The 22,500-nt window shown below is 35.6% G+C and overlaps 6 protein-coding genes across 6 annotated transcripts; 5 read left to right on the top strand and 1 right to left on the bottom strand.

The window, feature by feature from the left end:
- Positions 1 to 2,238: 2,238 nt before the first annotated feature.
- Positions 2,239 to 3,314, top strand: LOC133177223 (histone H1-delta-like). The gene has a single exon (XM_061312303.1). It carries the CDS (start codon positions 2,391 to 2,393, stop codon positions 2,985 to 2,987), a length of 597 nt encoding a protein of 198 aa, XP_061168287.1. The 5' UTR covers positions 2,239 to 2,390; the 3' UTR covers positions 2,988 to 3,314.
- Positions 3,315 to 5,999: 2,685 nt separating this feature from the next.
- On the top strand, positions 6,000 to 6,514 carry LOC133177243 (histone H4). The gene has a single exon (XM_061312323.1). The coding sequence runs from the start codon at positions 6,030 to 6,032 to the stop codon at positions 6,339 to 6,341; it is 312 nt and encodes a 103-aa protein (XP_061168307.1). The 5' UTR covers positions 6,000 to 6,029; the 3' UTR covers positions 6,342 to 6,514.
- Positions 6,515 to 9,596: 3,082 nt separating this feature from the next.
- Positions 9,597 to 10,076, bottom strand: LOC133177240 (histone H2B). Its single transcript, XM_061312321.1, has one exon. It carries the CDS (start codon positions 10,053 to 10,055, stop codon positions 9,684 to 9,686), a length of 372 nt encoding a protein of 123 aa, XP_061168305.1. The 5' UTR covers positions 10,056 to 10,076; the 3' UTR covers positions 9,597 to 9,683.
- A 233-nt stretch (positions 10,077 to 10,309) lies between these two features.
- On the top strand, positions 10,310 to 10,777 carry LOC133177239 (histone H2A-like). Its single transcript, XM_061312320.1, has one exon. The coding sequence runs from the start codon at positions 10,328 to 10,330 to the stop codon at positions 10,706 to 10,708; it is 381 nt and encodes a 126-aa protein (XP_061168304.1). The 5' UTR covers positions 10,310 to 10,327; the 3' UTR covers positions 10,709 to 10,777.
- A 6,051-nt stretch (positions 10,778 to 16,828) lies between these two features.
- LOC133177238 (histone H1-delta-like) lies at positions 16,829 to 17,904 on the top strand. Its single transcript, XM_061312319.1, has one exon. It carries the CDS (start codon positions 16,981 to 16,983, stop codon positions 17,575 to 17,577), a length of 597 nt encoding a protein of 198 aa, XP_061168303.1. The 5' UTR covers positions 16,829 to 16,980; the 3' UTR covers positions 17,578 to 17,904.
- Positions 17,905 to 20,589: 2,685 nt separating this feature from the next.
- On the top strand, positions 20,590 to 21,104 carry LOC133177219 (histone H4). The gene has a single exon (XM_061312300.1). It carries the CDS (start codon positions 20,620 to 20,622, stop codon positions 20,929 to 20,931), a length of 312 nt encoding a protein of 103 aa, XP_061168284.1. The 5' UTR covers positions 20,590 to 20,619; the 3' UTR covers positions 20,932 to 21,104.
- Positions 21,105 to 22,500: the final 1,396 nt, after the last annotated feature.

Genomic DNA, 22,500 nt, shown 5'->3' with positions numbered 1-22,500 from the left:
CGGTTTTATCAGAACGATTGATTTTGTTCTACTATGATTTTCAAGCGCTTGTTTGAAACAAAATGGTCTAACATGTGGTCACAGAGGGTTATTTCGTTTTATGAAACAACGGCGACGTATCATCCTTATTATATATCTTTAATTTATTAGAATTCTACACTCTTGAAATACTTCGTTAATAATAATACTTCAATCAAGAGTGTTTCGGTGGTATTTTACAAAAGTATCTGTGTACACATCAATCAATTTCACAATTGTAAATATGTCTGCATATTTCATCCAGATAAATATAACTCAAACTTTGTTTCTTAATTCTGAATTCTTTTAATGAATGGGTTAAATTTCGTGACTAAAGCATTCGATGTGGCATTTTTATCATTTTTAGATATAGTTTGATTCAATTAAATATTGTTGAAATACTCTTTCCAAAAAGTTTTGAAATCTTTAAAACTGGTCTATGGTACAGCTTGCTGAGACGCCCAGTGTATTTTTCTTTAATTATGCCCGTGAAGATTGGTTGTTTGTTTGCTTTAAATCCCTTTGAGAATTGTTGGGACTACAACATGTAATATTTGCCTGCATGATGGAGGGCTCCAAATTTTGACTTGTACTCGGCACTTATGGCAATTGAGCAGCAAGGGATCTTTTTTAATTCGTGAAAGCATCTACTGCGACACTGGACCTATGGGTTTTTACAGTCTCATTTGAAGGACCAGTCACTACGTCCCGCATTGGGGTTTGAATCTGTGATTTAGAATTACCTTAATTCCTACTTAAATTCGTGACTCTTTAGCGAAATGATCTAGAACCACTGTGCCACGCAAGACCCTTGAAAGAGTATTTTCTCTGTGTAAGCACTGGAAACTGGTAGTAGGTTTGAAAAATCAGATCGATGAGTATTTGAGAATTTTGTCCATTTGGAAATATTCGATTTCAGCAAATTTACACTGCATGCCACGAGATATTTCACAAGATCTATTAAATAATTGTTGCGAACTCATTTACCTTAAAATTTGCTTTTGAGATTGCATCAGTGTGATATACTGTTTAAAAATCTCTTTCTTTTGTACTTTTCTTATTCATAAAGGTATTATTCAATTAAATTTCAGAATGTATTTCAAAGCTGCTGTCAGAAAAAAAAAAACCATTTACCAACCTACCTACCCAACATGAGATTTTAGGGTCGGGTTAGGGGAAACAAAGATATTATGCATAGTAGTAGGAAAATCGGAAAACTTCAAAAGAAATTTTGAACAATTCTGAATCATGGTAATCGGGCTTAATTTTACCTCACAATAATTTCTTATCATTGAAATTAATAGTGTAAAAATAAAATTAGGACTCACTTATATTATGGCCATTTATTGTATAAATTATTTGGATACACAGCGCCATTTAATACAGGTACAGTATTCGTACGTGTAAGAGCAAAATCTTAAGGTGTTAGTTTGTGATTTTCGGGGAGTGATTTTAACAGCATGATTTTTTTTTTTTTTAAAGGTAAAATATCAGCGACGCAGATGACATTGTGAAAAATTTTGTGTTTCGACGCTTTTCGACGGGTTTATAGATATGCCTGGAAATTATGCTTCATTTAGTTTTAAATATTTTTTTTTATTGATTGGAAACAAGTTCTTACAACTTCCTGAAATATAACAATGTGTCCTGCAAAATAAATAGCTTGAGTATGAAAAGTATCAAATTAATTACACGTTATGCACTTGGGAAATGCGAAAACGTGTCAGCATAACGCACAAGCACGAAAAGAAAATAAAGAATATAATTAAAGAAAATAACAACAATAATAACGGAAATTAGTAATTTAAGAAAAAGTAATTCCCATATTGTCTATCAGTCGTCTATACCGCATGTCTAAATAGGCAGGTGTGACACAGTACACAGTCTTTGTGAATTGGAGGGCAAACTGATGATATTTATAAGACGGGGAGATCCAAATGGCATTCTTTAATGTGTCTAATAAAAAAATAAAAGAAATCATCCCTGAATTTTGTCCTTTGAAGCCAAATTTTTAGCTTTAATCCTACCCCGAAATTCAAACATGAGAGTTTGGAGGCTTATTTTCCTGAATTTAAACACTACAGTAAGAACGATCTTAAAATGTAAGTAGATAGAATGATAGAGAGAAATGTAGAGGTTGGGATTCTGCTCATGATATGTGGTGAAGTTCATTCCTTGAGCTGCAGCGCGGATGCAAATACCCATATTGAAACACACATCCATGAACAAAACACAAACGTCTCGACAAACTGGATGTTTTCTAGGCGGTCCGCGCTCAGTGTAAACAAAAACAGCAAGTGCGTGTGACCCGAGTATTTCACTGTTCACAGTTCCTGAGAAGTAAGCCGACGTTTTTACACTCGTCAGTAGCCATGGCCGATACTGCTCCTCCAGCAAAGTCCCCAGCCAAGAAGAAGGCCGCAAAGCCTAAGGTACCTGCTGCACATCCCAAGTACATCGACATGATTAGCGCTGCTGTTGCATCTCTGAAAGAACGTGGTGGCTCATCTCGACAGGCCATTCTCAAGTACATCATGGCCAACTACAAAGTGGGCAACGATGTTAACTCTATCAACGCCCACCTGAAAATGGCCCTGAAGAGCGGAGTTAAGAAAGGTGCTCTGAAGCAAGCAAAGGGCACAGGCGCTAGTGGCTCCTTCAAACTTGGAGACAAACCCAAGACCGATAAGAAGCCTAGAGCCAAAAAGGTAGCAAAACCCAAGGCAGCCAAGCCCAAGAAGGCCGCCGCCAAGCCCAAGAAGCCTGCGGGAGAGAAGAAGGCCAAGACTCCAAAGAAGAAGGCAGCAGCCAAGAAACCAGCCGGACCCAAGAAAGCCAAGTCCCCCAAGAAAAAGGCAGCCACCAAGTCTCCAAAGAAGGCAGCAGCCAAACCCAAGAAGGCCAAGACCCCCAAGAAGGCAGCGGCCAAGAAAACAAAGACTCCCAAGAAAGCAGCCGCCAAGAAATAAGCAGTCTTCGCATTCCAGGCAGACTGTCTACGCTTAAAAAAAAATTTAAAAAAGCCCTTTTCAGGGCTACCCACATTTTTAGAAAAGATGCCTTTAGAACATTCGTTAACGAAACATTTGCATAATCATGCTTTTCTTTTCCCCGTTTATTTGGAATGCAGAGGTCTGTGTTGAAAAATCTAAACTTATCAAACATCTGAAATATTACAATTTCAATAACAATATATCTTACAAATGCCTACACTGTCTAGTAGGCATAAGCTAGGATTATGTGCTCATGGTAATAATTGTATTGTAGCAGAAATTGGAAATGAATATCAAAAAATGCATGCGTGCTCCTGAAACAATAATCTAAATAATAGGGAGGAACAATAAGTGAAATGAATGAAGGGTGTGTGAATTATTTTTAGTTGTAATGTACATAATATCAGGTCAAGTTTGAATTATCTATGATAGACCATTTTTTTCACACACCCTCTCATACACACACACACACACACCCTCAAACACACCCTCACACACTGGCTGTTACAGTGTAATTTCATTCAATGTTCGGTGTTCAGGACAGAAGTTTTGTTCCATATTTCAGAATTGGTTTCATTTCCTAGCTTTCACGCCACACACAGAATGAAATGGAGCGTACTCTGGTGCGACTGAAATAAATTTCTAAGGCAGTGACTTTTCATGCAAGTGCCCGTGTAAACTCTACATGGTCACAAGATTCTTGAAAGCAAAACCACATGCATACCAGGGCTTATCAAAAAACATCAAATATTTCTACAAAATCGAAGTTTTTGAACAATTTCCTGAAGCTTTGGTTTGACAGGACTTCAAAATTTGATAAACATTTAAGTTCTTGAAATATCTAAAGTCGAAAGTGAGAAACACATACAGAAATTAAGGTGGGGGTGGGGTTAAAGAAAGCAAAGCAATGATGAGCTTATTTATGAGTCAGGATGTCAAATCCAGCAAACACTGGATCATGTATAAAGTAAAACATTATGGCCTGAAAACATTTCTATAAGGAAATTTTTAAGTAATATTCATTGATATAATAATAAAGAAATGAATAAATCAATAAATGAATGAATAAATCAATGAATGAATGAATGAATGAATAAATGAATAAATGAATAAATAAATAAATAAATAAATAAATAAATAAATAAATAAATAAATAAATAAATAAATAAATAAATAAATAAATAAATAAACATGCATAGGGAGTGTATATATGTCTATCTTCACGGTTATTATCATATTTACTGTAATCATACATCTTTTCATACAGTGGGTATATTAGATATTTTCTAGACAATTTAACATTGATTTAAACCAAGTACAAAATCTGTGCAAAAAGGTGGATTGAAATGCTTCCAGCTAAGACCAATGGAAGCACGCTATGTGCGACTAATCACAAGGTGTCTTTCTTAACCCCCAACCAATCGCAAACATCCTTACTTAATGCGCGCAGATTTCGATTCACGAGCCACAAAACCGTATAAAACTATAGTAAACGATTGCTCTCGTCATTCATTTTATCTGAACTCAGAGACGATGGCACGTACCAAGCAGACTGCAAGAAAATCTACTGGAGGCAAGGCCCCACGAAAACAGCTGGCTACCAAGGCAGCCCGTAAAAGCGCACCAGCCACCGGTGGCGTTAAGAAGCCCCACAGATACAGGCCAGGAACTGTCGCTCTCCGTGAGATCAGGAGATACCAGAAGAGCACCGAGTTGTTGATCAGGAAACTCCCATTCCAGCGCCTTGTCCGTGAAATCGCTCAGGATTTCAAGACAGATCTGCGTTTCCAGAGCTCTGCCGTCATGGCCCTCCAGGAAGCCAGTGAAGCCTACCTTGTCGGACTCTTTGAGGATACCAACTTGTGTGCTATCCACGCTAAGAGAGTGACCATCATGCCAAAGGACATCCAGCTTGCCAGACGTATCCGTGGCGAGCGAGCTTAAACATATTCTTGTCTCCGACAAACACACAAACGGCCGTTTTCACGGCCACCAAAATATTTAGAAAAGATGCCCTCTTTAACAGCACTAATTAGAAACGTGACAACCAACAAAGAGCACAAGTATTGACCACATAATTATGCCAGGTCTTATTGGCGAAAATATTGTTTATTATTTATGAATGCAAGGAAACACACAGATATGATAGTGTCTTGAATGCTGGCGTAATTATGACAGTTTATACTCGTATTATTTATGAACAAAAAAGCACGCATGAAACGAGTGTCACACAACAGTTTGAGAGATGAACATCAGACACTAAAAATCACGTACATGTATCCAAAGCAATATTCTAAAGGCACGTTAAAAGAATTTGATAAAATAGTTACTCATGCATGGTTATACATATTTTGCTTATTCAGAGAGCGTGATAAACAATATAACACAATGGATACTGTTTTATATGTGACATTTGAGTAATATTCTGACAGAATATATGGTCAGTTGTTTGAAACATTTGCATATACATTTATTACATTTTTATTCTGCGTAATGAAATACTACTAATAATTAAAAAGAAATCTTAAGAGAGATACAGACAATAACATGTACTGAGTAGGAACCGTGGTATCTTATTTATTATGAGATATATGTATTTAAATGTGTTATGCATTAAAGAATATTGTTTTATATTATTTCCCTGAAAATATGACAGTATACAGAACCCTCGCAAAAATATGAAATGATATATAATATATATATATATATATGTATATATAGATAGATACGCAATCTGAAATATCGAACTACAGAAATTTAAGATAGGCATATATAGACAAGTACATGATTTAGTAACAGCTCAAGGGTGCACGGAAAAAAAAAGAAGAAAATATGCAAGGCGCGCAGAGCGGGAGCCAATCGCACTTTGGCTTACAGTGTGCCTTCGGAACGTGAAAATTGCGCTGCCGAAGTTTTCAAGATATTAGTGCTTCTAGCACGTCGTTGATTAGCGCTATATATACCACGATCTCTGACTACGTCCGACATTTCAGAAGATTATCTACTGAGAGCAGAAATATGTCTGGACGTGGTAAAGGAGGAAAAGGTCTTGGAAAAGGGGGCGCCAAGCGTCACAGGAAGGTGCTGAGAGATAACATCCAGGGTATTACCAAACCCGCCATCCGCCGTCTTGCACGCAGAGGTGGAGTTAAACGTATCTCTGGTCTCATCTACGAGGAGACCCGTGGTGTCCTGAAAGTTTTCCTTGAGAACGTCATTCGTGATGCAGTCACCTACACAGAGCACGCCAAGAGGAAGACCGTCACAGCCATGGACGTTGTCTATGCCCTGAAGAGACAAGGACGTACCCTCTACGGATTTGGTGGTTAGATACCCCTACCATACTGTGCCTACAAGAGCAACAACAAACGGCCGTTTTCACGGCCACCCAAATTTTTCGAAAAGATGCCTCTGAGCAGACGTGTTAAAGAAACGAAGGTGTTAATTTTTCTATATATTCATTTGTAGTGAGCAAAAAAATTTTTTTTAATTTAATGTCACTGGAAGAAGGCACATTATTCGGATAGCCTTGCAGTAACTTGTACACAGGGTAGGGGAAAACAAATGATTACAATATCCTCATAATCATTGATTTACATTAGGTTCCCATGTAAGAGAGAAAATAAAATGCAAACAAACAAGAAAGTCCCATGCACCAGTTGATTATTTCCAAGGACACATCTGGTAGATAAATATAAATTTAATAACTTGCATGTCGTTACAGTTTCCTGAGATATCGTTGAAAGCCGTAAATATTGGTAGCCCTGTCAAGACAGAGACAAAATACGCGTATACAACTCGTACGGTTAAATGTACTTTGACAAGGTAGCAAGAGTTGTCTTTCTTTTAAGGTATGCTGTATATTCCCATGCATTGTGCAAGTGGTTATTTGCAGTTCAGGTCTACTATCTTTACATTTACATGCCTCTATCAACAATAAAGCAGGAATTCACAGCTGTTTCTCTCTCTCTCTCTCTCTTTTTTTTTGGTTATTCTTCATTCTATTACATTTGGACTCTAACATAGACACCACATGTAATGATAGTATGGCAACAAAGTACACCACACAGTCAAAACTTCATCTCAGGAATAAAACTATGACCCATACTTGCGGGAAATATTTCATAATGCCACTAAATATACATGTTTATTTTATACAGGTATGTCCCAGAACTAGCATTGTTTGATGTGATGTATCTTGATCCTCATTCCTGTGCTAAACAAACAACCACACACAAAGCAAAATAGTTAGTACAGAGATGACTCTGAACATTCATATGCAGAAATGTGAAACATAACCTAAGGACGCTATGTCTTAAGGATGTAGTTTATTTGATTACTGGTATATTCCCTGTAGGATTCTAAATGTTTGGCATTCCAATGTAATTCCTTTTCAATATCCTTTCAAATACCTTTTTTTTTTTCTTTTTTTTTTTCATGGAGATAACCTGTAATGAGCTATATTTTTTCCTGACCAGTAGATATTAAACCTGTGCTGGTTTCCTATACATGTTGTGCACATGTTGATGAACTTGATCACAATGTTAAATGTTCAAAAAGATGTAATTACAAATTCTGGGTGATTATAGTCTATCTACCATTATCTTTGTGCCTCAATACATCACACATCCTTTGGTATACTGAATTATAATATCTGAATCACTAGGTTAGCTTAAGAAATGTTTTTGAAAGTTCATGAAGTTATGACATACCTTTAACCAGGGCATACAAATAAAATTAAAAAAGTATCAGTTCATATCCACCGACAAACTGCTAGTGTATATTTTCTACGTATTGAGGTATAATAGTATATTGTTTCTCGTCTGTCATAGTTCATGAGAATAGGTCGAGGAATTTCATTCAAAGAAATAACAAAGAGAATTCATATTTCAGTTGAATAATATAGACCCCAGCAAAAGATAACATTTCTGTATAATAAGGAATTCGTTCATCATCCTTCTTAACGGTATCTTCCTTACAAGCCTTTAAGATACAGATATTCAGTGTTGTTTCAGTATTTAAACTGGTATCTAACTCTATTCCCCTTAGACCTTTCCATCCTTTACCCCTTAATGACGACTTTTGACGCCTAGTCTCAAACCCTTAATGGCGACTTTTGACGCACGTGTATTTCATTGTTGATTTGACTTGAAATTACCGCTTGTTTACAAATTATCAGAGCACAGGTGGCCACCTGCAGGTTAACAATATATGATTGCATCATACTACAGTTAGAAATCACGTGATTTACCTGTGTAAACAAACAAAAGAGTCTTGGAAAGTCTCACCAAAATTCAAAATGGCGGACAGTTACATACGATGTTTTTAGAGAATATATCTCTGTCAATACCCAATATTTTCTCATCCAGTAAAGCATTACATGAAATTCAAGCTATAAGCTACCTATTTCTTGAAAGTTTTGAAAATTATAATGATCTATGTGTATAATAAACATTAAAATAAGATACGAAAATGTGGTGGTGAAGTTCGGGACCTGGCAGTGCCGATTTTGTTACCTGTTTCTCAGAATTTCAGAAGGTACCTTCCATTTTACACATATTTATAAATGTGAAGGTGTAGAAAAAAACAATTATTTTAATAGAATTTGATCATTCAAGTAAACAAAAACGTTCAGAAATCAAGTTTTATCAGCAAAGTCTGAAAATTTGTCGGCGAGATTGACATTGAAGTAGCACTACAATTTATTGATTTTTGAGGAATTAGACTTATAAAATTGATAGTTAATTATAATTTAACCATCAATTATATCATCACACATAATTTTTATTATTTATACAGACAATTTTGGCTTATTAAAGCCGTTTTACATGTTGAAAATATCTATTTTGTGATTTACACCTGCTTTCACCTGAATTAATTCCGATCAAAATTATGCTAATAGATTTGAAAAATTGAATTTATTATGAATCCAGTGATATATAATACATAGCATAAATGAAATATTTTGACCCCCATTAGTTCAGTTTTAAACTGCACTCCAATTTCATCTAAAACGGTCCAAGGGGCAGCCAGGCAAACACTCTCAGATAAGGATATGGCCAGTGCGTCAAATCATGGCATTAAGGGGTAAAGAGCTAAGCATACTCTTTCTCTTAATGATTTGTAACGTATAATGATCCAATATAATCATAAACACTGCATACGGTAATAATTATAATTTGCTTGTGCTGGTTTTAACCTACAACTTTTGAACTTTATGATAATTATTAATTCTGGCTATCTTTCATGTGCTTGAAAATAAAAAAAATTAACTGGTCTGTTGTTAAATTACTTTAAGGCTCACATCATATAAGATGCCCTATGTGTAGGTAAAATTTGTTTTCGTCTGCAACTGTCGTGTTATAAATCATTCTTTGAGGCCCTATCTGTAAATATTTAATGTACACTACGTGGGGGCAAATGTTCCTTTATGTTTGGGAGTGTGTGTGTGTGTGTGTTTTTTTTATTTTCAGGCATAGACCAACATTCAAAATTACTAGCTAGAACAGTGTCTACGGAATAAAACAGATAATGCTAAGAAATAAAATAAATAAGGTAGACAAAACCTGATATACACCACGTTTCTTAACGCTGTATTGAAAGTATCTTTTCGAAAAATTTGTGTGGCCCTGAAAAGGGCCGTTTTGTTTTTCTGAAGTGCAAGTTTGCAGTTTACTTGCTGCTGGTGTACTTGGTGACAGCCTTGGTTCCCTCAGAGACGGCGTGTTTGGCCAACTCACCGGGCAGAAGGAGACGGACAGCAGTCTGGATCTCTCTACTGGTGATGGTTGATCGCTTGTTATAGTGAGCGAGACGGGAGGCCTCGGCAGCGATTCTCTCAAAGATGTCATTGACGAAAGAGTTCATGATGCTCATGGCCTTGCTGGAAACACCAGTATCTGGGTGAACCTGTTTCAGGACCTTGTAGATGTAAATGGCGTAGGATTCCCTCCTCTTCCTGCGCTTTTTCTTGTCCCCAGTTCTCTGGGCCTTGGCCTTAGTGGCTGCTTTCTTAGCTCCTTTAGATCCGACTTTGGGTGGCATGTTTACAGATTGTATACAAACTGAAACCTATGAGTGTCGATTCGCGTCTCGCTGGTTTTATATCGCACGGACGGATAACGGCGGATAAGTACATTACGAACCCTCGAGAAAACTAGTGTTGTTCGGCGAGCGACAAAGTGTGTTAAATACGATCGTGCCGATTGGCTGCACTGTTCAATCCGCCCGCGTGTTTAAATAGGATCGCGAAGCCTGTGTTTGAGTTATCCGTTGATTTCATTTCTTGAGCGTCAACTACTCGTAACAGATCAAAGATGTCAGGACGTGGTAAAGGAGGCAAAGTGAAGGGAAAGGCCAAGAGCCGATCATCCCGTGCCGGACTTCAGTTCCCCGTGGGTCGTATCCACCGTCTGCTGAGGAAGGGCAACTACGCCGAGAGAGTGGGAGCCGGTGCCCCCGTGTACCTGGCCGCCGTTCTTGAATACTTGGCCGCCGAAGTCTTGGAGTTGGCAGGCAACGCCGCCCGAGACAACAAGAAGACCAGAATCATCCCCCGTCATCTGCAGCTGGCCATCCGCAACGACGAGGAGTTGAACAAACTGCTGTCCGGCGTGACCATCGCCCAGGGTGGTGTCCTGCCCAACATCCAGGCCGTGCTCCTCCCCAAGAAGACCCAGAAGTCCGCCAGCAAGTAAAAAGTCTGTACGACTTTCAAATATACCAAACGGCCGTTTTCACGGCCACCCAAATTTTTCGAAAAGATGCCTCTAAGAGCATACTGTAGTTAATATAAGAAACGAAATGCATGTTCAATAAATGAAAATGTACGTGCCAAGATATCACATTTTCCCTACAAGTAATTTCACGTATATATACAGTACCAGGCCATAAGTGAAAATCAGAATTGAGTTTTGTGGCACATAATTTCAAAACTATTTTCTGTAAGCGTGACATGATCACTGCACATGCAACAAATGCAAAACGGAAATTTTTACGGCACAAATTTGTTAAGAAATCATGGTAGAAATGTTAGTCACGATGAAATGTTTTCAGTGATCAAAGGTATATAGTAACTAAGCAAATGATTTATTAGAGTGACACGTGTTATGTACCATACAACAACATTTCAATATGGTTCAATCAAAAATCCACATATTATTATTGTTAGGTCCTACTCAAACTTGTGTTTATTTTAAAACAAATTCTGGTAAGAAATGGTATAGAAGACGAAATTCCTTTTTTATAGCACTGTGCTTAATTTGTACTCTAAATACCGCTCAAAGTTTTTTGAAAACACGTGTTTTAATCAAATGGAGAAAGTAAGAATGCTAATTGTAAAATGTACATGTATCTCGGTGTCATATACATCTTCCAATTTTTTTTTTTTTTTTTTTTTTAATAACAGACACTGCTAATCTTAGCACACAGGTGTATACTTACAAAATGCATATATTTAAATATTACGTATATTTTCATGTACCTTTTTTTTTTTTTTTTTTTTTTTACTGTTTGTGAAAAAACAAGTGATGTACACATGTCGCTGAAAATAAATAAATTACTTCCTTACCTTAATACCAATTCAATATTGAAACACCTATAGATATATATGTCAGGTTTAACAAAAATAAATGAAAAATATATACGTTGTAAAATATACACATATTAGGCCAAAATAAAAAATAGCTTTGTTTCCCCTAACGCGACCGACCCAATTAAATTGCGCCGACTGAAAAGTTTTTTAAATAAGATTATTCAAATATATATATTTTTTTAATTGTTTATCAACTTTATTAAATACAATTTCATCAAAATGCGGTTTTATCAGAACGATTGATTTTGTTCTACTATGATTTTCAAGCGCTTGTTTGAAACAAAATGGTCTAACATGTGGTCACAGAGGGTTATTTCGTTTTATGAAACAACGGCGACGTATCATCCTTATTATATATCTTTAATTTATTAGAATTCTACACTCTTGAAATACTTCGTTAATAATAATACTTCAATCAAGAGTGTTTCGGTGGTATTTTACAAAAGTATCTGTGTACACATCAATCAATTTCACAATTGTAAATATGTCTGCATATTTCATCCAGATAAATATAACTCAAACTTTGTTTCTTAATTCTGAATTCTTTTAATGAATGGGTTAAATTTCGTGACTAAAGCATTCGATGTGGCATTTTTATCATTTTTAGATATAGTTTGATTCAATTAAATATTGTTGAAATACTCTTTCCAAAAAGTTTTGAAATCTTTAAAACTGGTCTATGGTACAGCTTGCTGAGACGCCCAGTGTATTTTTCTTTAATTATGCCCGTGAAGATTGGTTGTTTGTTTGCTTTAAATCCCTTTGAGAATTGTTGGGACTACAACATGTAATATTTGCCTGCATGATGGAGGGCTCCAAATTTTGACTTGTACTCGGCACTTATGGCAATTGAGCAGCAAGGGATCTTTTTTAATTCGTGAAAGCATCTACTGCGACACTGGACCTATGGGTTTTTACAGTCTCATTTGAAGGACCAGTCACTACGTCCCGCATTGGGGTTTGAATCTGTGATTTAGAATTACCTTCCCAGGTAGCACAAAACATTTTCAAAACATTTTACTGCAGTTATAAAAAGGTTTTTTCAAAACATTTCAGAGTAAACATTTTTAAAATGTTTTAAAAACATTTTTCTTTCCCATTGTAACATTTTAAAAACATTTTAAAAATGTTTTCAAAATGGTTAAGGTAAAATCTTTAAGGAACATTTCTATAGAATGTTTTTGAAACGTTTTAAAAATGATTCGAAAGGTATGTTTTGTTTGCATATATTAAACAGTTTCACATTACGTTATAAAAATGTTTTTAAAACATAATATAAACATTCCTCTTCTATATATCTGTAACATTGTAATGTCACTTTTCTAAAACATTTTGAAGGAACGTCGTCAAAATGTTTTTAAAACATTCTACATACTGCTTATAGTATAATATTTAAATGTTTTCAGGTGTTGGTCGTGAAAATGTTTTTAAAACATTTATCAAAACGTTTTCTCCTCCTACAGCTGAAACATTTTATTTATGATTTATGCAACATTTTATAGAAACATTTTCAAAATGTTTTTAAAACATTTATATCATTTTCAATATTAATGCATTTATTTATTTTCAAAGTATGTTGTAAAAATGTTTTTAGAACATTGACTTTAACGTTTATTCTTCTAAAGACTATAACATTTTATTTAGCATTAATGCAACATTTTGTAATGTAATTTTCAAAATGTTTTGAAAATATTCACGACTAACCCAATTGTCTGAGAAAAAAAATGCATAGAATATCCAGAGAAGATTGGGATTAAATGAATAATTGCTTTTAAAAATTTTCCGAAGACATTAATATTACTGCAACTCGATCACTTGCGTATCCCGGTATTTTCTTTCTTTTTTTCAATAATACATTTTTTTTAAAAGTCTTATTGAGTTCACAGACTTGTAATCAATACAAAGTTCATTGAATAAATTTAAGATACTTTAATTTTAAAAAGAAAACAAAATAATAAACAAACTGTTTACAATAATTAACACAGCCTGATTTATGACGGTCTCGCCTGTTTGCATCATATTTCTTAAACTCCAAGGCAGCAGATTAGGAGTGGCTTCACTGGTCAGTTTCAGGTCAAGATAACCTTGTTATGCAATTCTCCTTCTGGACAGCGCGTTATAGAGAATAGTGGTTTGCAGCTTATCTAGGCCAAAATTTGAATTCTGGTAAACAGGATGTGCGCGTTTTCTTGTCGCTGATTTTCAAACAAGATTTTTGCATCATATAAGCCTGGAGAATGAGCGCCGGATTATTAACATCTGCATTGTGAGTATGCTTTAATCAGAGATTTCAAAAGATAATTTTTAAAAATAACCTTTATGTTACATTGTATTTTTGTATGCATATGTGTAGCAAAGACAAAGCTATTATGTATTTGAATTAAATACTTTAGGCAACAACAAGTATACCTCCTTATCTTATGTTGATCATAATTCTAAATATCTTATTATTGAAACATTAAATCATATTGCAGTTAGATGACCGTTCCAGCAACAGACTTGAATTCCATTCAAATTGCCACATTTGAAAGAACCGCCTCTAGCTGACAAGACAAAGGCAATTTTTTGTACGTAAATATCATTGCTCTTCAATAATATTATTGTGTTATAGTTATGAAGAAGCAACAATTCTAATTCTTTTCATAATGCAAATGGGAAAAGTTCTTATGATTTTATGATTTAATTAAAAAATGTTCTTGTATATTTTCATCATTTAAAGATCTGAAGTAAATGACTTAAACACTGTTGTCTCCATGTTTACAGGTTCTGCTTTACTGAAAAGATCGAGCGACTTGTTCAATTCCTTCTTGTGAAGTTTATGTGTGCGCTTCCATTTATATAATAGCTAGATCCACCGCTCTGTGGAACCTACACATATACATGTAGATACATGCATTTTGCGGGATCGTAATTGATAACAGTGATCTAGGCCTGGTTATTCTTTTTATGGGAAGGATTTGTGTGATTCTGTTATTTTTAAATTCAGTGAATGGATTTTTTTCTTTAAAAATACCTGTTGGGTTAAAACAATATAACTCAGAACTTGTACTGGAAATGGAACTAAAATGTGTTTTGCATATTGCATAAGGGTTTGTATTAAAATTGGTAAAAAAAAATGAATTCATTCAGTTGTGATTTATTCTTTGAGAGTTATAATTAAGATGAAATGTATTAAAAGCGCTCTTAAAATCATACAAAATGATGTTCTCATGTCATTATTGAAAATGTCTATTGACATTTCAGGAAAGAGATGTCATTGCGACATTTGGGTAAAATGTTTTAAAAACGTTTTAAAAACCATACAAAATCACGTGAATAAAACATTTGCAAAAATGTTCTTGTAACATTTTCGGAAAATGTTCTGATAACATTTGCTGAAACATTTGGGTAAAATGTTTTAAAAACGTTTAAAAAACCATACAAAATCACGTGATTAAAACATTTTTGGAAAATGTTTTTGTAACATTTTAGGAAAATGTCCTGATAACATTTGCTGAAACATTTGGGTAAAATGTTTTAAAAACGTTTAAAAAACCATACAAAATCACGTGATTAAAACATTTTTGGAAAATGTTTTTGTAACATTTTAGGAAAATGTTCTGATAACATTTGCTGAAACATTTGGGTAAAATGTTTTAAAAACGTTTAAAAAACCATACAAAATCACGTGATTAAAACATTTTTGGAAAATGTTTTTGTAACATTTTGAAAATGTTTTAAAAACATTTTTAAAATGTTTTTGTGCTAGCTGGGTTCCTACTTAAATTCGTGACTCTTTAGCGAAATGATCTAGAACCACTGTGCCACGCAAGACCCTTGAAAGAGTATTTTCTCTGTGTAAGCACTGGAAACTGGTAGTAGGTTTGAAAAATCAGATCGATGAGTATTTGAGAATTTTGTCCATTTGGAAATATTCGATTTCAGCAAATTTACACTGCATGCCACGAGATATTTCACAAGATCTATTAAATAATTGTTGCGAACTCATTTACCTTAAAATTTGCTTTTGAGATTGCATCAGTGTGATATACTGTTTAAAAATCTCTTTCTTTTGTACTTTTCTTATTCATAAAGGTATTATTCAATTAAATTTCAGAATGTATTTCAAAGCTGCTGTCAGAAAAAAAAAACCATTTACCAACCTACCTACCCAACATGAGATTTTAGGGTCGGGTTAGGGGAAACAAAGATATTATGCATAGTAGTAGGAAAATCGGAAAACTTCAAAAGAAATTTTGAACAATTCTGAATCATGGTAATCGGGCTTAATTTTACCTCACAATAATTTCTTATCATTGAAATTAATAGTGTAAAAATAAAATTAGGACTCACTTATATTATGGCCATTTATTGTATAAATTATTTGGATACACAGCGCCATTTAATACAGGTACAGTATTCGTACGTGTAAGAGCAAAATCTTAAGGTGTTAGTTTGTGATTTTCGGGGAGTGATTTTAACAGCATGATTTTTTTTTTTTTTAAAGGTAAAATATCAGCGACGCAGATGACATTGTGAAAAATTTTGTGTTTCGACGCTTTTCGACGGGTTTATAGATATGCCTGGAAATTATGCTTCATTTAGTTTTAAATATTTTTTTTTATTGATTGGAAACAAGTTCTTACAACTTCCTGAAATATAACAATGTGTCCTGCAAAATAAATAGCTTGAGTATGAAAAGTATCAAATTAATTACACGTTATGCACTTGGGAAATGCGAAAACGTGTCAGCATAACGCACAAGCACGAAAAGAAAATAAAGAATATAATTAAAGAAAATAACAACAATAATAACGGAAATTAGTAATTTAAGAAAAAGTAATTCCCATATTGTCTATCAGTCGTCTATACCGCATGTCTAAATAGGCAGGTGTGACACAGTACACAGTCTTTGTGAATTGGAGGGCAAACTGATGATATTTATAAGACGGGGAGATCCAAATGGCATTCTTTAATGTGTCTAATAAAAAAATAAAAGAAATCATCCCTGAATTTTGTCCTTTGAAGCCAAATTTTTAGCTTTAATCCTACCCCGAAATTCAAACATGAGAGTTTGGAGGCTTATTTTCCTGAATTTAAACACTACAGTAAGAACGATCTTAAAATGTAAGTAGATAGAATGATAGAGAGAAATGTAGAGGTTGGGATTCTGCTCATGATATGTGGTGAAGTTCATTCCTTGAGCTGCAGCGCGGATGCAAATACCCATATTGAAACACACATCCATGAACAAAACACAAACGTCTCGACAAACTGGATGTTTTCTAGGCGGTCCGCGCTCAGTGTAAACAAAAACAGCAAGTGCGTGTGACCCGAGTATTTCACTGTTCACAGTTCCTGAGAAGTAAGCCGACGTTTTTACACTCGTCAGTAGCCATGGCCGATACTGCTCCTCCAGCAAAGTCCCCAGCCAAGAAGAAGGCCGCAAAGCCTAAGGTACCTGCTGCACATCCCAAGTACATCGACATGATTAGCGCTGCTGTTGCATCTCTGAAAGAACGTGGTGGCTCATCTCGACAGGCCATTCTCAAGTACATCATGGCCAACTACAAAGTGGGCAACGATGTTAACTCTATCAACGCCCACCTGAAAATGGCCCTGAAGAGCGGAGTTAAGAAAGGTGCTCTGAAGCAAGCAAAGGGCACAGGCGCTAGTGGCTCCTTCAAACTTGGAGACAAACCCAAGACCGATAAGAAGCCTAGAGCCAAAAAGGTAGCAAAACCCAAGGCAGCCAAGCCCAAGAAGGCCGCCGCCAAGCCCAAGAAGCCTGCGGGAGAGAAGAAGGCCAAGACTCCAAAGAAGAAGGCAGCAGCCAAGAAACCAGCCGGACCCAAGAAAGCCAAGTCCCCCAAGAAAAAGGCAGCCACCAAGTCTCCAAAGAAGGCAGCAGCCAAACCCAAGAAGGCCAAGACCCCCAAGAAGGCAGCGGCCAAGAAAACAAAGACTCCCAAGAAAGCAGCCGCCAAGAAATAAGCAGTCTTCGCATTCCAGGCAGACTGTCTACGCTTAAAAAAAAATTTAAAAAAGCCCTTTTCAGGGCTACCCACATTTTTAGAAAAGATGCCTTTAGAACATTCGTTAACGAAACATTTGCATAATCATGCTTTTCTTTTCCCCGTTTATTTGGAATGCAGAGGTCTGTGTTGAAAAATCTAAACTTATCAAACATCTGAAATATTACAATTTCAATAACAATATATCTTACAAATGCCTACACTGTCTAGTAGGCATAAGCTAGGATTATGTGCTCATGGTAATAATTGTATTGTAGCAGAAATTGGAAATGAATATCAAAAAATGCATGCGTGCTCCTGAAACAATAATCTAAATAATAGGGAGGAACAATAAGTGAAATGAATGAAGGGTGTGTGAATTATTTTTAGTTGTAATGTACATAATATCAGGTCAAGTTTGAATTATCTATGATAGACCATTTTTTTCACACACCCTCTCATACACACACACACACACACCCTCAAACACACCCTCACACACTGGCTGTTACAGTGTAATTTCATTCAATGTTCGGTGTTCAGGACAGAAGTTTTGTTCCATATTTCAGAATTGGTTTCATTTCCTAGCTTTCACGCCACACACAGAATGAAATGGAGCGTACTCTGGTGCGACTGAAATAAATTTCTAAGGCAGTGACTTTTCATGCAAGTGCCCGTGTAAACTCTACATGGTCACAAGATTCTTGAAAGCAAAACCACATGCATACCAGGGCTTATCAAAAAACATCAAATATTTCTACAAAATCGAAGTTTTTGAACAATTTCCTGAAGCTTTGGTTTGACAGGACTTCAAAATTTGATAAACATTTAAGTTCTTGAAATATCTAAAGTCGAAAGTGAGAAACACATACAGAAATTAAGGTGGGGGTGGGGTTAAAGAAAGCAAAGCAATGATGAGCTTATTTATGAGTCAGGATGTCAAATCCAGCAAACACTGGATCATGTATAAAGTAAAACATTATGGCCTGAAAACATTTCTATAAGGAAATTTTTAAGTAATATTCATTGATATAATAATAAAGAAATGAATAAATCAATAAATGAATGAATAAATCAATGAATGAATGAATGAATGAATAAATGAATAAATGAATAAATAAATAAATAAATAAATAAATAAATAAATAAATAAATAAATAAATAAATAAATAAATAAATAAATAAATAAATAAACATGCATAGGGAGTGTATATATGTCTATCTTCACGGTTATTATCATATTTACTGTAATCATACATCTTTTCATACAGTGGGTATATTAGATATTTTCTAGACAATTTAACATTGATTTAAACCAAGTACAAAATCTGTGCAAAAAGGTGGATTGAAATGCTTCCAGCTAAGACCAATGGAAGCACGCTATGTGCGACTAATCACAAGGTGTCTTTCTTAACCCCCAACCAATCGCAAACATCCTTACTTAATGCGCGCAGATTTCGATTCACGAGCCACAAAACCGTATAAAACTATAGTAAACGATTGCTCTCGTCATTCATTTTATCTGAACTCAGAGACGATGGCACGTACCAAGCAGACTGCAAGAAAATCTACTGGAGGCAAGGCCCCACGAAAACAGCTGGCTACCAAGGCAGCCCGTAAAAGCGCACCAGCCACCGGTGGCGTTAAGAAGCCCCACAGATACAGGCCAGGAACTGTCGCTCTCCGTGAGATCAGGAGATACCAGAAGAGCACCGAGTTGTTGATCAGGAAACTCCCATTCCAGCGCCTTGTCCGTGAAATCGCTCAGGATTTCAAGACAGATCTGCGTTTCCAGAGCTCTGCCGTCATGGCCCTCCAGGAAGCCAGTGAAGCCTACCTTGTCGGACTCTTTGAGGATACCAACTTGTGTGCTATCCACGCTAAGAGAGTGACCATCATGCCAAAGGACATCCAGCTTGCCAGACGTATCCGTGGCGAGCGAGCTTAAACATATTCTTGTCTCCGACAAACACACAAACGGCCGTTTTCACGGCCACCAAAATATTTAGAAAAGATGCCCTCTTTAACAGCACTAATTAGAAACGTGACAACCAACAAAGAGCACAAGTATTGACCACATAATTATGCCAGGTCTTATTGGCGAAAATATTGTTTATTATTTATGAATGCAAGGAAACACACAGATATGATAGTGTCTTGAATGCTGGCGTAATTATGACAGTTTATACTCGTATTATTTATGAACAAAAAAGCACGCATGAAACGAGTGTCACACAACAGTTTGAGAGATGAACATCAGACACTAAAAATCACGTACATGTATCCAAAGCAATATTCTAAAGGCACGTTAAAAGAATTTGATAAAATAGTTACTCATGCATGGTTATACATATTTTGCTTATTCAGAGAGCGTGATAAACAATATAACACAATGGATACTGTTTTATATGTGACATTTGAGTAATATTCTGACAGAATATATGGTCAGTTGTTTGAAACATTTGCATATACATTTATTACATTTTTATTCTGCGTAATGAAATACTACTAATAATTAAAAAGAAATCTTAAGAGAGATACAGACAATAACATGTACTGAGTAGGAACCGTGGTATCTTATTTATTATGAGATATATGTATTTAAATGTGTTATGCATTAAAGAATATTGTTTTATATTATTTCCCTGAAAATATGACAGTATACAGAACCCTCGCAAAAATATGAAATGATATATAATATATATATATATATATGTATATATAGATAGATACGCAATCTGAAATATCGAACTACAGAAATTTAAGATAGGCATATATAGACAAGTACATGATTTAGTAACAGCTCAAGGGTGCACGGAAAAAAAAAGAAGAAAATATGCAAGGCGCGCAGAGCGGGAGCCAATCGCACTTTGGCTTACAGTGTGCCTTCGGAACGTGAAAATTGCGCTGCCGAAGTTTTCAAGATATTAGTGCTTCTAGCACGTCGTTGATTAGCGCTATATATACCACGATCTCTGACTACGTCCGACATTTCAGAAGATTATCTACTGAGAGCAGAAATATGTCTGGACGTGGTAAAGGAGGAAAAGGTCTTGGAAAAGGGGGCGCCAAGCGTCACAGGAAGGTGCTGAGAGATAACATCCAGGGTATTACCAAACCCGCCATCCGCCGTCTTGCACGCAGAGGTGGAGTTAAACGTATCTCTGGTCTCATCTACGAGGAGACCCGTGGTGTCCTGAAAGTTTTCCTTGAGAACGTCATTCGTGATGCAGTCACCTACACAGAGCACGCCAAGAGGAAGACCGTCACAGCCATGGACGTTGTCTATGCCCTGAAGAGACAAGGACGTACCCTCTACGGATTTGGTGGTTAGATACCCCTACCATACTGTGCCTACAAGAGCAACAACAAACGGCCGTTTTCACGGCCACCCAAATTTTTCGAAAAGATGCCTCTGAGCAGACGTGTTAAAGAAACGAAGGTGTTAATTTTTCTATATATTCATTTGTAGTGAGCAAAAAAATTTTTTTTAATTTAATGTCACTGGAAGAAGGCACATTATTCGGATAGCCTTGCAGTAACTTGTACACAGGGTAGGGGAAAACAAATGATTACAATATCCTCATAATCATTGATTTACATTAGGTTCCCATGTAAGAGAGAAAATAAAATGCAAACAAACAAGAAAGTCCCATGCACCAGTTGATTATTTCCAAGGACACATCTGGTAGATAAATATAAATTTAATAACTTGCATGTCGTTACAGTTTCCTGAGATATCGTTGAAAGCCGTAAATATTGGTAGCCCTGTCAAGACAGAGACAAAATACGCGTATACAACTCGTACGGTTAAATGTACTTTGACAAGGTAGCAAGAGTTGTCTTTCTTTTAAGGTATGCTGTATATTCCCATGCATTGTGCAAGTGGTTATTTGCAGTTCAGGTCTACTATCTTTACATTTACATGCCTCTATCAACAATAAAGCAGGAATTCACAGCTGTTTCTCTCTCTCTCTCTCTCTTTTTTTTTGGTTATTCTTCATTCTATTACATTTGGACTCTAACATAGACACCACATGTAATGATAGTATGGCAACAAAGTACACCACACAGTCAAAACTTCATCTCAGGAATAAAACTATGACCCATACTTGCGGGAAATATTTCATAATGCCACTAAATATACATGTTTATTTTATACAGGTATGTCCCAGAACTAGCATTGTTTGATATGATGTATCTTGATCCTCATTCCTGTGCTAAACAAACAACCACACACAAAGCAAAATAGTTAGTACAGAGATGACTCTGAACATTCATATGCAGAAATGTGAAACATAACCTAAGGACGCTATGTCTTAAGGATGTAGTTTATTTGATTACTGGTATATTCCCTGTAGGATTCTAAATGTTTGGCATTCCAATGTAATTCCTTTTCAATATCCTTTCAAATACCTTTTTTTTTTTCTTTTTTTTTTTCATGGAGATAACCTGTAATGAGCTATATTTTTTCCTGACCAGTAGATATTAAACCTGTGCTGGTTTCCTATACATGTTGTGCACATGTTGATGAACTTGATCACAATGTTAAATGTTCAAAAAGATGTAATTACAAATTCTGGGTGATTATAGTCTATCTACCATTATCTTTGTGCCTCAATACATCACACATCCTTTGGTATACTGAATTATAATATCTGAATCACTAGGTTAGCTTAAGAAATGTTTTTGAAAGTTCATGAAGTTATGACATACCTTTAACCAGGGCATACAAATAAAATTAAAAAAGTATCAGTTCATATCCACCGACAAACTGCTAGTGTATATTTTCTACGTATTGAGGTATAATAGTATATTGTTTCTCGTCTGTCATAGTTCATGAGAATAGGTCGAGGAATTTCATTCAAAGAAATAACAAAGAGAATTCATATTTCAGTTGAAT

This window comes from Saccostrea echinata, unplaced genomic scaffold (assembly GCF_033153115.1).
Source record: "Saccostrea echinata isolate AGI-Se365-2 ecotype Australia unplaced genomic scaffold, CSIRO_AGI_Sech_v1 ptg000106l, whole genome shotgun sequence".
Taxonomy (NCBI): domain Eukaryota; kingdom Metazoa; phylum Mollusca; class Bivalvia; order Ostreida; family Ostreidae; genus Saccostrea; species Saccostrea echinata.
This window is presented reverse-complemented; position numbering and strand designations above follow the sequence as displayed.

Bases quoted from the DNA above. Each gene is read 5' to 3' on its own strand.
- LOC133177240 (XM_061312321.1), bottom strand. From the start codon at position 10,055: ATGCCACCCAAAGTCGGATCTAAAGGAGCTAAGAAAGCAGCCACTAAG.
- LOC133177219 (XM_061312300.1), top strand. From the start codon at position 20,620: ATGTCTGGACGTGGTAAAGGAGGAAAAGGTCTTGGAAAAGGGGGCGCC.
- LOC133177238 (XM_061312319.1), top strand. From the start codon at position 16,981: ATGGCCGATACTGCTCCTCCAGCAAAGTCCCCAGCCAAGAAGAAGGCC.
- LOC133177239 (XM_061312320.1), top strand. From the start codon at position 10,328: ATGTCAGGACGTGGTAAAGGAGGCAAAGTGAAGGGAAAGGCCAAGAGC.
- LOC133177223 (XM_061312303.1), top strand. From the start codon at position 2,391: ATGGCCGATACTGCTCCTCCAGCAAAGTCCCCAGCCAAGAAGAAGGCC.
- LOC133177243 (XM_061312323.1), top strand. From the start codon at position 6,030: ATGTCTGGACGTGGTAAAGGAGGAAAAGGTCTTGGAAAAGGGGGCGCC.